General features: G+C 45.9%; 1 protein-coding gene across 5 annotated transcripts in view; it reads right to left on the bottom strand.

The window, feature by feature from the left end:
- The window catches only part of FAM120B (family with sequence similarity 120B), a 63,426-nt gene that overhangs the window by 45,624 nt on the left and 967 nt on the right, over positions 1-16,835 (bottom strand). For 2 of the 5 annotated variants that reach the window (XM_027806832.2, XM_055714139.1), the window contains exons 1-3: positions 8,171-8,276; positions 7,016-8,061; positions 3,556-3,736 (exon numbers count right to left, since the gene is read on the bottom strand). In XM_027806832.2, the coding sequence (XP_027662633.2) occupies positions 3,556-3,736; positions 7,016-8,035 (1,201 nt within the window). In that variant the 5' untranslated portion in view covers positions 8,036-8,061; positions 8,171-8,276. Of the gene's footprint in view, positions 1-3,555; positions 3,737-7,015; positions 8,062-8,170; positions 8,277-11,257; positions 11,278-16,835 lie in introns of those variants that run through there. The other 3 variants (XM_055714138.1, XM_005440262.4, XM_055714137.1) reach the window with 3 other exon arrangements.

The raw sequence follows: 16,835 nt of genomic DNA, 5'->3' as shown, positions 1-16,835 counted from the left end.
CTGTTCCCGTAAGTAGCCAAATAAATACAAGCTGAAAGCAAGGTCCTGCAAATCAACAGCACATTAACATAGCAAGAACAAAATGGAGACATGATTACTAAATGCCAACCCTCCCTGCATGGAAATATCTCTGGAAAAAAACAGTAATTTTTAAAACTTTTTTCCCCACACTGTACTTACAGAATATCACCACTGAAATTCAAAAAACAGCAGTTCCTTTGTTTAAATAGATTCTGAACAACCTGTGGAAGCACTGCTTAGACAGCCTAAGGAAAATTTCAACTATGTGCAAAACACCAAAACACAAGACAGCTGGAAACGCTGTTATATGTGCTCTCTTACACCTGCAACGATGCCACCCCTCCTGAGTGGTCACTGGTGATAACTGGCAAAAATTCTTCTAACAGACTGTTTTTGACAGTATCACAGTGAGGATCAGTCTGGCCTGCTGATGTTTGAACTGGGAGTGATTCCAGGACTTCCAGGAGCTGGCCACAGGCTTAGGCTACGTTACATAACCTCCTAATTGGCAACAGTTATGCAGGTGCAGGTATTTCCATGGACTGCACTAGTGCCAAAACCTGCTGGCTTTGTTCTGAACTCTTCGCACACAAAAGAAAGAGCTTGGCTGGCCTACCAAAGAGCACTACTTACTGTTATTTTCCCATCCTTGACTTTTCCCAATCGTACTGTTTTTCTATGAAAGATACTAGAAGTTGACAATTTATGTATCACTATATGCAATATTCCACGTAATGATCAGAAAAAGCTCAATTAATTTTAAAGATATTTTTAAAATACACAGGCAACCAATGCCATGTTATTAGGATCACCATCAACCCCTATTTATTTTTGTAGGGTCAAAAATAAAACTGTGATTCTAGCAACATCTCTATGAGTAAAGGTACGCGCATGCTTACCATATACCAAACTATGACAAAGGCATAGCTACATGAGTAATTCTTTGAGCAGCACTGCTAACTTTTACAGGCTACCACTGATTTGCTCATTCCCACTCCCTGCCATTCTCTCGGGCTGTTTCACCACAGCAGTTTGTGGCTGCACAGAGTCAGATGGGGAAACAGAACCAGATTAGTTACCTGACTGCAAGAAAGTGAGGGAAGGGAGAGAGGGACTGTTTTCAGTTTCTCAAACTAGGACACCACACAGCTGCACCAACAGCTGCACCAGCACAACTGAGAGGTTGTGCAGGGACTGAAATGAGTGGCTGTGCAAGAAAATTACTTAAACTGGCAGTGACAGCAAAAGAAATGCTTATCATATTGTGGCTTCAGGCAAAGTGGCACGGTCTAGGTGGGTGATTCCAAAAGATATGACAACATCCAGCTCCTATGCATTCTTGGGTCTCTTAAGGAGCCTTGGAAATCTCAACCTAGACATTCAAAACTAACAGTTCCTTCTTTCAGGATAAAGGAAACAGTTAACATTACTTTTAATCTGCTCTTACTAAAACTGTAACCACTGCTTTTACTAAATGTTGGCTGCTTTGCTATCCCTATTTAACAATAAATAAGCAGATGTGCAAACTGCAAAGAGGTTAGTTTCCATCACAGGGATTTTGTAATTGAGGGATCTTAAGGAATAAAAAAAAAGGATCACTAACACACACATCTGTGCTGCAAAGTGGAACACTGTGTAGAGTTAGCCAAGTTAGCTTCAAATGAGCTACATCAGGGACTGTAGCGTAATGGCAGTAGACTCCACGTGTACTAATTTAATTGGTTACCTCCTTCCAATAAACTGATTTTTAATGCCAAACCAAAGTAATTCTACATACTATTATAACCTACATACAGTGTAGGTTACTTCTTCCCATCCTACCCCTCATCAAATCAGAAAAAACAGTCAACTTGACCTCATCTGAGGAAAACCAGCATAGGATTCTAGTTACTTTGTAATAAACAAAACTTCCTCGTAGGTCTAGCAGCAAATTCATATAAAATAATGCTTACATTGCCTTATGAATTCCCATACAGACTCTGATTACTGAGCTACACTTTCACCTTAGAAGCAACTATCCACTGGAATAAAAATCCAACCCATGAACTACTAGGAAGTGGCATGGTTAAAGCAGTTTTAGAGGTAGATACATGCACTAAAAATGCAGATTTAATAGGGGTGTCCACGCATACACACTCTTCCTACCTTTCTGGAAGGCTTAAGGATTGAGGGTACACTGATTTACTTTAGAAAATTATCTCCGTAATTTGAAGTATTAACTGGGAAGAAATAATAAGTTATCTACGTTTTTTTCTAAAATCACTTTCTTAGAAGAATTCTTGACTTCTTTCATGTTCAAATTTCATTTTCAATAATATTCTAAATTAATGTTTCTGTATTTCAATTCTAATCTTCATCAGAGTACTACAAACACTGTAACACAAATGCAAATCTGCCTACTACCCTGCCATCTCACAGAAACAATTGTTAATTAGAAGTTTTGGTCTGGTTGTTTCAGAAGACAACAATGAATATCCTGCTGGTTAGAAGAATAAACAAAACCCAACCAAGTTATAATTGTCTACAGAATTTAGAGGCAGTAGGCTGAAAAATGAAAAATGACAGATGTGCATGACTACCGCTGAGATTTTTGTTAACTCTCTCCAAGTGACTATGTAAACTCTGATTCAGTTTTTCCTACTTTTTTCCCTATTATGGCACAACTTCAGCCTCTAGCTACTGAAGGAAGTCAGGTACTTAATTACCTTTCTGTGCCTTTCTAAGCACATACATTGAAGATTAGCTTTGATGGTGGTGTATTTTCATCAGTAAAATGTAAAATGATTACCAAGGTGAAATCAATGTATTGAAGAGAATAAAAGTTCAGTACATTTTAATTTTTCAAATAACTGTCTAAAAGACACTCTAAAGATAACATTAATGGAAGTCTTAAGAACACAAAGATTGTCCAAGGATGTGAATAACGAATTCCCTGTCTTAAACCAGGAGAATAAAAACAGATATGTGTATACCTGCTACAGTATCTGTTTATACCGCTGGATAAAGGAATCATATTTTCTTGCACTTCGATGAAAGAACTAATAATCAGTGGCATGACCACTTGCATTTGTATTACTACAGTAACTATCCACTGTTCTTAAAATTGCAGACTTAAAATCAATAGAAGGTAAAATAGTAACACTGCATTACTGTTTTGTGGGAGTATATTACAACTCACTAATTCATTAGGAGCCATGCTCATCAAAGCAATGTAAGGTTTCATACCCTCTCAAACATTTAAAATCTTCTAAATGTCATTGCTTTGATCAGTCTTTTGATGATGAACTTTCACAAATTCCCATTTAACAAGGAAGAAAATACCTGTTTTTAAAAACCTCTTTAAAAGCACTGAAATTGAACATGTAGAAAAACTGCAATTTCACTGCACATTTTCTGATTAAGAAGTACACTTCAGCTGCCCAGTTTCTCTCCTAAAGGCCACACCGGTGAAGCCACTGAAACAATTAATTCAAGATTTCCTATTTCAAAATTGAAAGTATGCTTGTATAATGGTGTAAGTAGTTTAATCCTTACCTTTTCCAGACTCCAACAAGACAGAATAAATATGCTGACGAGCAGGACGGTAGATAAGTGCCTGTCCAGGAATTTCCATATCACATTCATCTTCCAAAGAGTTGCTGCACTCGATCTCTCCATTACTCAGGATGTTGAAGATTGTATAATTCTCAGATTGGATATGCTGTTCTTTAGCTAACTGTTTGTTCAAAGAAGAAAGAAGACATTATCTCCAAAATTATCAAGGATCAAAAGGTGACAAAATGTATTCGCTGTTCGAGGAAATAGTACTTCCTCTATCAGTGGAAATGGAGGGGATGGCCAGGGAGGTAATAAGGGCTTTTTCAAATAACACCAGTATAGTGTATCTTCAGGTGCCTATCTTTTTGTAGACAGGAATCCCCAGGAAATGCATCATTGCCTTTCTTAGCCCCTCCTGGAATTGCTAAAACTTGGGTATTTTTAATGACAGTTTTTTAGAGAGTAATTATTCTTAAAATTAATTCTGAATGCAGACAGAAAAATGACCTGCCCTCCTCCAGTCACCTGAAAATGTATCTTCCCTTTTTAAACACTGAGTGAGGGCATGACAAAATCCAAACTTATTTTTATTGCAAGATGAACTACGTAAGACAGCTCCATTTCTTACCTGAGCTAGCTCTGTGTAGTTTACTTAGGGCGAAATGAGAACACTTCACCACACTCTTACTTTGTGCAACAGCTCTTCCACAAAAGAAATACAACCTACTCCAATGAGGAAAAACGAGTCTTCAGGCTGTTGCTGGAAAGCAGAATCACAGCATCACCCAGCCTGCATACTAACCATGCACTGGCTACAGATACATCTGGCTATAGCAGCTGCCTACAAGCAGCCTCAGTACCACAGGGACTGCTGGTCTGGAGCAGCTTAAGATGCAGAAGCAAAAACTGCTCTCAGGCAGTGCAGAATTTCAGCCAGTAACACTTGTAACCTGGACTGGCCAAGTGCAGAGCCAGACAGACTTTCTACTTCACAGCCTTAGACCAAAACTACAGGGGTGTTCAAAAAGCTGAACAGAGCCAATTATTTCCATGCGGTGCCGCTAATAAATTCCCCAGGACCCATGCCTTACGGTGAGCAGGCACTGAAGTTTCTCTGCTTTGCACTCCCTGCATGTGTCACACTACCTGTATTACTTGGGTCGTGCCATCCATGCAGGTATCTCAGCCTCCTTCACTAGTAATTACCAGACCCCTGGCAAGAGCCAAATATTTTCGCCATCCCTGCAGAATTCCTCTATCTGCAACCCTGTGAATTCAGCAGGTCAAAGCTACAGTCAGTCACTGGGTCATTACTGACTAAAATTAATTCTCCTGAAATGTAATACTTCTAGAAGAAGTTCTCACATGAGCATAAAATCAATGACAGGCTTCTGCCTACAATGCCAATCAACAGAGCATTTACTTACAGCAATAAATTAATGGTTGCCCTGAAAGAAATACTTCCGTATTTTTAACATACATAAACAATGTAATCCCCCAAAGCTAATTTTGTATAAAACAAAAACAAAGAGTTGAGTATTTCCAAGCGTGATTTGAATGCAGCACGGAACTATTTCATACAAACCACTGTCACAGATGAGATCATTTGAAAATACTAGTTTCTTGCAATTTGTCAATAAAGTATGTACAACCTTATGTACTGAAAAAAATTTAAGCTGATTTCAGAAGTACCGCTGTATTCAATGCTGTACCTTGAAAAATATTTCTGAATTACACTTACAGTCAACTAGAAAGTTATGCTGCTCTTTTCTGAAAAAAGCAGCACCATGAGGGTATGTTCTTAAAGCTGGAACTGAGCCGTGTATGCCATTCACATGCAGCTCAGACCATGTGCAAGGTAAGCAGAACTACGTACCAGTTTCAAAATAGAAAGCCAGACATACATATTGCATATACAAATATTTAAACACCTGTAAAAAAAACAAAGGACAAGCTAACATGTCTATGACTTTGACTGCAATGCCTGGGCCCAGGGACTAGCTTGACATAGGATTTATGCAGTGCAGCACTCTCAACAGAGTTTCTAAACATTATTATTATTTTATTACAGCAGAAGCTCAGCATGATGCTGGAGAACTGCAACCCTTCAAATGAAAGATCAAGCCAAGAAGTAATGACCACTTGTCATAAGGACCACATGGTACATTCTCTTAAGGAGTAAGGACATTACCACTATTGTCCTGGCCATAATCCAACCTATATAATTACGTTCTGGCTAATTTTTCCTTGCACTTCAAGCATAAACAGTATTTTTCAACACTTTATTAGTTATTGTTTTCTTTTAAAGAATGTCTTCTACTTAACTACTACAGTCAAAAGCGATGTGTATTGTATCTGTGTGTGGTTAATAGAAAACCCCAAATATATCTGCAGTTTAGCTGAAATGAGCATTGTATATAGGGTATAATGTAGCTTTAAATGTTCTAGAGTCTTTTTAGAGAAGGAAAACGTAAATTATAGGATTACTTTAGAGTAATATGAGGAAACAAAAGAATAGTTTTAAAGAAAATGCTCAAGATAAGTAAGAGAGACAGAAGAAAAGGCTCTTTGAAGTCTACTCGGAACTAACAAAATGGGGAGTAACAGATGGCTAATATAGCATCTAAAACACACTGCCTCATATGGATCTTTTTAATTAAATCTCAATGTCATCTTAACTGCTATGAATTTACAGAATTCTACTCTAGACTTACTACTATTGCGTAAACTCTGATGCAAAGTACCTCAGTTTCTTTCAGCCAGGTAGGCTATCCTAGCTCATATAGCAATCTCTCAGTGACCCAGCCTGCCGTACCATTTCTCACCCCAACACCAGCACATCTCTGCTCATGTGGGAAGCCATAAGTGACACTTGCTAGTGCAGCCCTGCCCTTTAAGCATTAACAAGCCACTCAAAGTGCTTTTGGTTCCTTCAGGGACAATGAATCTGAAGGATAATTAACCTGATCCAAAAAATCATGAAATATAGATTTATAGGAAGTTTCCTCATCTCCTCCATAACAGTAACTTCAACTTCTGCATTCTTAGTACAGCTCCCTTTGGCACCTTGACTGCATGTGCCAGGCACAGCCAAGCAGACCACTAACCAGCCATAGCTGTCCTGTGGATTCTCAAAGCAAAAAGCAATTTTTTACATCATTACATCATGCAATACGTAGGAAGTACATTTCTGCTCCCAGCTACAAGTCCGTATAGGAACTGTTCCCCATTATTTGACCTGCTTGACATTTCAAAAAAAAGAGACATCACTTTTAATTAAAGGTGCTGAATCTGCCCTCATCAGGATGCATGTAATAGTCCTAACCATGGCTGTACTTAACAGACAAAAGATTTTGCTCAAGCAAATTTAAATCAATAGGTTCAGTGTACTCATCATCAACTTCCACTAAGTAAACATGGCAATAAAGTGACCATTAAGCTTTAAAAGGCAAGGTACCTGAAAGATTTCTTTATCTTGACACAGTTCAGTCTGTTGTTGAAGGGAGAATGTTTGGCAGTTTGTTATGTTTGGAGGAATCCAGGGAGACTGCTGCCCAGGCAAAAGATAGGACTCCACTCCTCTGTAAAGTATTGTCTTGTCTGATCCCAAAGGCAACACCTCTTCCAAGTGTTTCAGGCTGCTGTAGGAGCATGGAACACGTGAGATGTAATTTGCCACAGCTAGAAGTATGTTTGTTCTTCTGTTGTAGCTGTTATTCTTGCGGGGACTGTTGACTAAACATTTCTGCCAAAAGCCTTCCAACAAGCTTTCTGGAACAATGTCATTACCAAGCAAGCAAGCAAAGAGAGGGAGGTGTGTCAAACTAAGACCCAATGCACAGCAAAGATCTTCTCGAGAGTACATAACAGTGACTAGTCTGTCCAAACGCAGCTTCTCAATGGAAAAGTAGGGGCAGGTATTATAGATGAGGTAGTCACTATCTTGCCCAAGAATTCCTATGCAGTTATGTTGCAAACCATATGCAGCCACCTCAAAGTCTGCCTCCTGCAATGTGCATACTGTTTCTTGACCAAGTGACTTCAGGGCAAAACGTGTAAAAGTAGGCAAAGCTGAAGGAACAGTGAACATTTCTCTTCCCGGTTGTTTCCTGTGAGTCTTGATAAACTGAAATATTCTGGCTATTTCCTTGTTATTCTGCAACCTCCGTTTGATCCATTCATCCCTCTTTTTCTTTTCTACCACTCCATCAAAGTAAAACACTAACTTGATACCAGCTGCCATAAAAGCTTTAATAAAATCCTCTAAAATGTCAAGGTACTCCCTCCACTGGCCACCGCACACCCAGGAGTCTGGTGTGTACCAGTATCTAACACAGCTCATGGCATCTACTACAATAACAGGTGGGAAATCAGGATGATCGATGCGATGTTTTTCTGCCATTTCTCTCAGATCTACCATTCTGCATGCATCAGGGCAAACTCTTGCCACAAATCCCTGCAAACCTTTAATGCCCATGGCTGATCTCCGAAACTCACAGCAGTCTGGAAGAAGAAAAAGAAAAACAACATTCTGAAATGCAATACTGAGCAATGTAATGAAATTCTACAATAAAAAAAAAAAAAAAAAAAAAAGGCAGCTTGAAAACTCAACTGTTATTTTTCTGCTTTTGCTGATCACTTGTTGTGCTGTCCTGGCCTTTAAACAGCTCGAACCAGTTTTCTTCCCATCAACAAACTGGACATAAGTGCCCATTCACTTTGCCTTCGACTTCTGCTTTTCATATCAGTGAAAACTCGAAGTATCAAAAGGTTTTCATAAATACGACTTCAAAAATTTCAGATTAATAGCATAAAATATAGATAAGTACACACTGCTAGAAAACCAAGTATAGATGTAATTAAAAGCTTTATAACATCTTGGATGCCAAGTGTACAACATGGGAATTAATGGCTTGATTTTCACACTAAAAGTATATGAACATCTTTAATTGAAGTCAGTGGGAAAAAAACCTGAGTAACTTTGGAAATCATCTTGTACCTTGATTGTGCAAATGGCTCAGTTAACATCTGAGTTCACAGACAGCAGTCCATTGATAAGCCACCAGGTGCAATACCTCAACTGCCTTTTTTTTAAACTGTTTTTGTAGTATTGGTTCTGCTTTGAATCAGAAATTCAGTCCATTTTACCATCTTGTCATTTGAAGACATAATTTTTAAGACCTGTTTAAAGAATTAAAGGTTTACCTATACTTTGTGAATCTACAAATCTATCATTAATAGTGAAGTTAATCTATTAAATGGGATTTCTAACATGCACAGCAATTTTGAACCAATCTATTTAAAAAAACCACACATGCAAGTATTAGCTAGACGTAATAACAATGAAAAATCAAATAAGCCTATTTTCAGTTTAGGAAATACCAAAAGACTGAAGAAAAGAGTCTCTGAATTCTGTGGCAGAATTTAATAGCATGCCAAATGAACCAATTTACATGTTCCGTAGAATGAGAGTTGTGAGGTAAAATTAAAACCATTGATGACCTCCATTTTTATTTCTAGACATCTCCTCACAACGAAGTCTGGCACAGCCTCTGTGATAGATGTGTCTTTCCTCTACTACAGCATCAATTTCCTCTCCCACAGCACCATTTTATTTTAAAGGCTGTTCCAGTGAAAAATGGAAGTAATAAGCTCCACCAAGCTTTGTTTTCCTCTTTATTCTCAAAAATGTTTTGATTTGTTTTTTGATTTTACTTGAAAGTAAAATCCACTCTCAGTTAAACAGTGAAGGAGTTCACTGTTTGAATTAAGCAGATAGAACTTTTCCTGGTTTTCACATCACCCATTTCTGACATTTTGATTATAGACTGTCTCAGGAGTGTTACATTACAGTATCTGTGCTTATAGCATACAAAAAAAAAAAAGGAAGAATTCACAGAAGTATTGTGAATTGACAGCTTTTAAAGGTATTCCTGAGTCCTCAGATTTTAAATACCTAAATACCCTCCAGATACAGGTTTTGAATACCATCCTCTTTAATGATAGAATAGCTGGGGTCAGGAGGGACCTTTAAAGGTCATCTAGTTCAAGCCCCCTACAAACTAGATCAGTTTCATTGATCACTAGATCTGCTTCATTGCTGCACATGGATATAAGGTAGGGCACTGCTCTCTCTACAGCGCTGCTTCCAGTGTTACCTCGCTGCCCTTCAGACTCCAGACACTTGCTTTTCCAGGAAAGCTGTACCTCTGATTCTAAACAGTTTGGGCATTGTTAGGTTATCCTTTTTTATTACTTTCCATGGAAATCTAGCAGTAGGTGTGAGGGTCTTCATCTTTCAATCACTAACACATGCGGTCAGACTAAATGATCCGAGGTCACCACACAGACACAGTAGACTATGGCAGGTCTTCTGCAAAAACGCATTGCATCCAAGCAAGTTTGAGTTATGATTCAGTACAGATTCTGTCCATAGTGGATACACACCTAGAGCAAGAAGTGTGGTAAACCACTTATTAGCTATACTGTACTGTAACAAATAGAAAGAAACCTTTTGCCACCTCCTCATACTTGTATCTGAAGCACTCTTCTTGCCTAACAATTTAAGCAAGTTATGATACAGAGATTATCAGAAAAATTTCCATTACAAGTACTAGTTTAGCTTAATCAATGGCAAGTTTGCACCTAAACACATAAACAAGTACCTTGGCCACTACTGGCATTTTAATATTACTATCCAACACATTGACCAAAAGCATAATAAAAATTGAAGAGTATATATTGTCAACCATCTCAATTCGCTACTAAACAGTAGCACTCATGTTAAGAAAATTACCCTCTAATCCATCACAGCAGAGAAGAGAACAAGTAAAATCTACTGTCTTGAAAAGTACTTTCATCAGAGGCTTCTCAATCAAGTTGGCAGAATCAGGACTGAAATGTTTTATGTTGTTATGCTAAGTTTCCCAAGAGGAAAACACATTCTGTGCAACAGATGAACAGTTTCAGGACAGACACTTACTTCTAATCTTACTCGTGTGAAACAGAAATTTCAGGTTACTACAGGATCTCAACTGCACTACTATCAAGTGCATGAATATGCAGGGGGAGGTAAAATATCCACAAACTGAAATAATCAAAGTAATTTCCCCCCTCTGGTTTTATAAACACAAAAATTCAGAGAAATGACCCCTACAACAGCTGATGACACCACTGAACTGGTCAGCAAAAAACTACCACACCACCAATTTTATTAAGCCCATAGTAACACAGAGCATGGCAAAGGGTTGTCGGTAGAAATGTTCACAGTAACCGCTCCAGCCCTCACGAGAAGCCTCTAGTTTGAGGCCCACAGCACAAGGAGCAACGTCCTCCGCGTCCAAGCGGCAGCAGCGCACAGCCAGGCCCGCAGCCCCCCGCTGCCTCAAGGGCCGGAGCCTGCCCCTGAGGCACGGCAGCGGGGGCCTGCAGGCAGGCGAAGGGCCGGGGGTACCGGGGGTACCGCCCGCCGCTGAGGGGGGGCCGAGCCCCCAACTGGGCCAGGTGTGAGGGCCGCTGCGCCCAGCCCTGAGAGGGCCCAGCCTGACCCCGCGGGAGGCCGTGCAGCACCCGGGCCGTGCTGCGAGCGAGCACCGGGACTCCAGCCGCTCTCACACCCGACAAGCCGCCCCCTCCCCGCCGCCCCACGCAGCGCCCGTTACGCTGCCACCCGCCCCTCCTCACGGCACCCGGCACTGACCCGAGCCTGCGCTTCCGCTTCCCGCGGGGCCGGGCCGCGCGTGCGCCCGGCGGCGGGGGCGGGCCTGAGGGGACGGGGCTGTCGCCGTCCCCGTCGCTACCCGTCCCCTCGCTGGTCGCGCCGTCACTGCCCACCCTGCCGGGGACAGCCGGCTGCAGCGGGGCCCTTCGCATGACAGCGGCGGGGGGCGAGGGGGGGCCGGGCTGGTTTGAACCGCGGCTGTCCCCGCCCGCGGCCTGGTGTCCCTCGGCTTTGTGCGACCACAATGGGGCCGGAGGGGCCATTGTACCCCCGGACAAACCCAGCCGGGACGGGGAGGGGGGGGGGGGGCGTGGGGAGATGAAAGCGTCGCGCACCGAAATTGCTTGAAAACCCCCGAGTCGTACATGGGAGATTTATGTCGGGCCTGGGCTGCGCGGCCTGCGGAGCCGCGCCGGCCCTGTGTGAACAAAGCAGCCGGGGCAGCCCGGCGGGCGGCGGCACCGGCCCGTGGCGCGGGGGGCGGGTGTGCTTCGCCTTGCTCGGCAGTTGCTGGGGGGGGAACACCCCGGTTCCCCCGGGGTGACCCCATCACACAGCCCGGGGTAGCGGCCGGGCTGCGGGGGTAACGGCCCGCAGGCGTACTGGGTGTGCAACCTGCTCCCAGCTCGGCAGCAACAGGTGGGGACCCGAATAACTTCACATCTTTTCGGGGGGGGGGAGGGGAGAGGGACGTGGGGGAGCTGATGGGTTAGATGTGATGTTACTGCCAGTGAAAAATTAAACAGAGCGGTGCTCTGGGGAGCACAGATTAATATATTTGGTGACTGCGTGCACAAAGCCTCACCATTGTAGCCGTGTCTGAATGCCTGTGAATAGGATGGAGCATATGTGGCCTGTCACCGCAGGTGCCCACATCTGTTCGTCTCCGGGCAGATGCTCTCAGAAAAGGGGAGAGCATTTCCAAAAGCTCGGGCCCGCCCCATCCATACCATACCCCATCCTCTTTCTCATAATCACCTTCTGCAGAGGACTTTCTGCCCCCTCCTCCCTCCCCTCCCCCTCGCTTCCCTGCACATGGAGAGATGCAGAAAGAAATAAAACCGACACAAATTGGACGTGGCTTGGAAAGCCTCGGAAACATACACTCAAACTGTCCCCCCTCTAAAGTTTATTAGCAGCAGGTTTTGCACTGCAGCCAGCGCACAATGCGCAAGATGTGCACACCGTGCAAAGGGGGCTGCAGGCCACAGGGGAACAGAAAAACCCTTCATGCATGAAATGCAGTACAGTACAGCGGCACACTGTGCTGGCTGTCACAGGGAGAGAGTGGCCCGTGCAGCTACTGTCTGGAATGGTAGTTTGCAGCTACTATTTCAGAGTTCCAGTGTAAGATGATGATTAATAAAACCAGGGGAAAGAGAAGAGGGAGTTTCCCTACAAGAACTGATGAATGCAGCAAATGTTGCTTGGTAGTGGAAGGGAATCTTTCCAGCCATCCAGTGAAATCTCACAGCCAGAATGCAAAACATTTTTCTGAGAAGTGCCATCACATTTTTTATCCCACATACGTGATCTGAGCCCAATCACTCACCCTCCCTGCTCTGTGACATCCCCGCCAAGATGAGCCAGGCCTCAGCCCTGCACAGGGTTACGCTGGGCTTGCCTGACAGGCCAAATAGAAGTGCTGGGGCACAGGGCAAATCTCGGGATCGTGGGATATTTCGGGTTGGAAGGGACCTCAGAAGGTTATCAGTACAAACGCGATGCGTGGTTTCTAGCCGGGCGAAGACTGTGTGAGTCCTCGGAGTCGAAGAGGCCACTTCTCCAAATGCGAGGCTGAGCTGATCCCCGGAGGGGTGCGGGCGGTGACAGCGTTTAACCCGCCGTGTCCCAGAGCAGAGAACCGGGGGGGGGCAGCGGGACCCACCCGGCCCGGGGCACTCACGGGAGGTTTCAGGGGAAGGTGCTGTCCCGGGCCGGGGGGGGAGCCCGAGAGGCCGGGGGGGAGCAAGGCAGAGGGAAGCCTCCTTCCCCCGAGCCCCTGATGTCCCCTCGTCCCCAGGCTCTGCCCCCGGGGCGGGCGGCGCGCCCTGGCAGGGGTAGGCAGCCCTTCTCCCTTCCCACTTCGGGAGCAACGACAGCTCATGCACACGATTGACCGATTTTTTATCCCTCGTAGTTTCCCACACGCAAAATCCCGTCGGAAGCAAGCCGGGGAGCAAACCCAAACAAACAAGTAGGCCAGGGGACCGGGGGGTGGGGGGTGTCGCTTTCTCCTCGTGTGCAATCAGTAAAATACATATAGGGGCCACTTCGGGATTTGCCCAGGGAAGGGTTGGAGAGCAGCTGGCTGCGGTAATCTCCTCGGGAGACAAAGGAATGCCCCGTCCCAGGATCACAGGTAAACACACAACCATTGTCATGAAAATGAGGGGCTAGGATAGGGCCGGAGCAGATGATTTGCGATTTGAAAAAGGGGGCTGGGGGGGAGGGAAGGCCCAGAGCTGCTTATCTATCATCTGGCCTCGCTGTGTGCCAGCTGAGCCACGCGACTGCCCTTTCTTATTCTAATCAGCACATGCCTTTGCAACTTTGGGCTAACCTACACGCTAAACTTCTTAATCCCCCTCCCCGCACACGGCAAGGGCGGTGGAGCGCCCCTCCGGCACGGCCGCGGCCCCCGCCCACCCGCCTCGGGGCCGGGCGCCCGGCGGCGGGGTCCCGAGCAGCGCCAGCACCCCTGCCCCGCCGCCGAGCCCGGGGCCGGCGGGGGACCCCAGGCAGAGCCCCGGCCCGGGGGCGGCCCGCCCGGCCTCCCCTTCGCTCCGCTCCGCTCCGCTCCCCTCCCGCCCGGCCCGGCCCGGCCCGGCTCGGCCCGGGCCGGGGGACAGGTGAAGGGGGCGTGCGGCGCGGGCTGCGGCGGAGGGGCAGCCGCGCACACATACCTCCGTAGGGACTATAGACCTAATTAAAATATTATGCACACTCTGCTACACATAGCTCCACACGTACACGTCCCTCCGCCGAGCACGGTTCGCCATATGCCCGGAGCCCTCCGTCCCGGGAAAAATCAGGGTTGCGCGCCAGCGATGGCAGCGCGTCGCCCTAATTAACACACCACCCCCCACCACCCCCCGCCACCCCCCGCGAAGGGACTTTTCCCATAATGTGCCTCGCTTGGAAATAAAAGCCGCGGCTGATGGGGAGCTCCCGGCCGCGCTCCTCCGCGGCGGGACCGTAAATCCTCGCCGGGGCAGGAGAGGGGCCGGCGCTGGGGGAAGGGTCTCAGTTAGGGGCACGGAGGGAGAGCACAACACCCCGCCAGCCCTGGCCCGCCGCGTCCCGGCCGTGCGGGGTCACCGCGCCCCGCGCCCGCCCCCGGGGGGTCCCGCCGTCGGCTCACCCCGGCGGGGCGGGCGCGGCCGGGCAGGGCGTCGGGCGGGACCGGGCGGGATCGGGCGCGGGGCTCGGTGGCGGGGCGCGGGCGCGGTTAACACCGCGGGGGCGGCGCGGGGGGCGGCGGGCGAGCGCGGTGCGGAGACACGCGGTTGGGAGCGAAAAAGCGCCATTTGGTTGGGAGCAGATGGCTGGCTGGGGGGCTGATCGCGTCTAAAGGCGTGTCATCCCCCTTCAGCGAGAATCCCTAAGGGCTCCCCTTGTCTTCGAAATCAATGAAAATTAAAGTGCAGAGAATGGATGAATAGTTAGACCTCGAGTCCCTCCTTTGTTCGCCTCAGCTACTGGTGGGCAGGAGTTAAACTACAACAGCCTCCTATAGAAACACTTAAGTTAAACAGTCTCCCCGTTAGCCCAGCATCTGAAAGAGAGAGGGAGAGGGGGGAAAAAAGCAGAAAAAGGAGCTTTCTGCTTGATTTCCCCAATACAGAATCGCGTGGCATAAATTAAGCCGGAGAAGAATGAGCGCCGTGGGCAGGATCCTGCCGGCTCTCACGGCGCCTTTCAGTTACGCTCAGCAGCGGTAATCGAGAAATCTGTGCCACGTCAATTTAACAAATACCCGGTACCGAAGGGGGGTTGTTAAGGATTTGGGGGCAAGTTTCTTCGGGTCTTTTTTTTTTTTTTTTTCTTTTTTACCCTATCGCTAGGTTAAAGCCCTCGCGCGTGTAACTTTTTACTTCCAGTTTTTTAAGCAAGGGGATGCTAATGGACCAACTTTCTGTCTTTCGTAGATTAAAAGATCCGCGGTGATATATCACTTCTCGCCTCCACCGACGGGCTACCCCCAAATTTCAAGACATATATTACCCTACTTGCTTAGTAAACCCGGTACGAAGTGATTTTCCCCACCCCCCTACACCCCCACCTCTCCCTTTCCCGAGGATAACGCCGCAGCAAAGTTTGCGAGGCAGCGGCAAGTGTCTACTTGAAAAGATGTTGACGCTAGGTGGCAAAAGTAATGTACAGTTAAATCCAGCGTTGCTGCAGGGTGCCCCCCCCCGCCTACCCCCCAGAGGCTGGGCACCGCGGGGGCGGCCCGTCCTCCGGGGACCCGCCGCCCGCTCCGCGGCCGCCAGGGCCGCCTTCCCTGCGCCCTCGCACGGTGCCTGCGGCATCGCTGCTCCCCGCTCTGCCCAGATACAGCTCCGGGGTAAAAAAAACAAAAAACATCTAAACATTCCTGTACATTTAAGCTTTTGCTTAAGCGTTGAGGGGCAGGGAGAGGGGAGAAGAAGAGTATCTGGATGTAGATGGCTCTTTCGACCGAAATTAGTTGTAAAAGACGCGCGTTGAGTGGCGAAGCGCTGCAAAAGTCTGGATGCTTGTTTTAAGCACCGAGGGGTACCTGCCTGGGTTTGGGGTAGGTGTCACAAACCTCCAGTAAAAGAACATGGGCAGCTATAGTCCTGCAACAGTCAAGAAGAGCTGGGCTGAATGAACTCATTAGTGATTTTCTTGTAATTAGTATTACCCAATGCTTTTACTTTAAGAAGTCTTTAAGATTTTTTTTTCTAGCGCATTGTAAGATAATTTCTGATCAAGACATCTGCTTCAATGAAAGTCACATTTTGCCATGCAAATGCACGTTTCAACCCAATAAAGTCGCCATAATAAGGCTTTTAGCACGGCATACCTACAGTGAGGTTATTGTAGCCAAATCCTCTCCTTTCGCATACAAGCTTAATCTGTGCTGAAATGATCTGTTACAATTAAAATGACATTTACAGAGACAGTTACACCTTGCATCCTAATGAATCCGCCTGCGCCTACCGAAGGTGTTTAAACAGAGGGCCCGAAGAAAGTGGAAAACCCCGCTTCGAGTGACATGCCGGAGTTGCCCTCCAACTTTTATCCCCCGCTTCCATCCATCATTAAGAAACTGCTCAAATGGTAATCATCTCTATCTCTCTTTCGCCGCACCAGTAAACTCCTTTCCATGTTTTTAAGATCAAAACAAAAGTTCTAGTGTCTGATGGGTATGTAAAAAAATAATAAGGTGACGGTTGGTGTGAAGTTGGGTTGGGTTTTTTTTGGTTGTGGGTTGGTTTTTTTTGTTGTTTTGTTTTTTTTTTTTTCTTTCTTACGGAGGGGGGGAAGTGCTGGAAGGGATTTCTTTAAAAAATGTGCGGACATTGTT

The sequence above is a fragment of the Falco cherrug genome, chromosome 6 (genome assembly GCF_023634085.1).
Source record: "Falco cherrug isolate bFalChe1 chromosome 6, bFalChe1.pri, whole genome shotgun sequence".
In the NCBI taxonomy this organism is placed as follows: domain Eukaryota; kingdom Metazoa; phylum Chordata; class Aves; order Falconiformes; family Falconidae; genus Falco; species Falco cherrug.
Note: the sequence above shows the minus strand (reverse complement) of the source record. Positions and strands in the feature narration are given on the sequence as shown.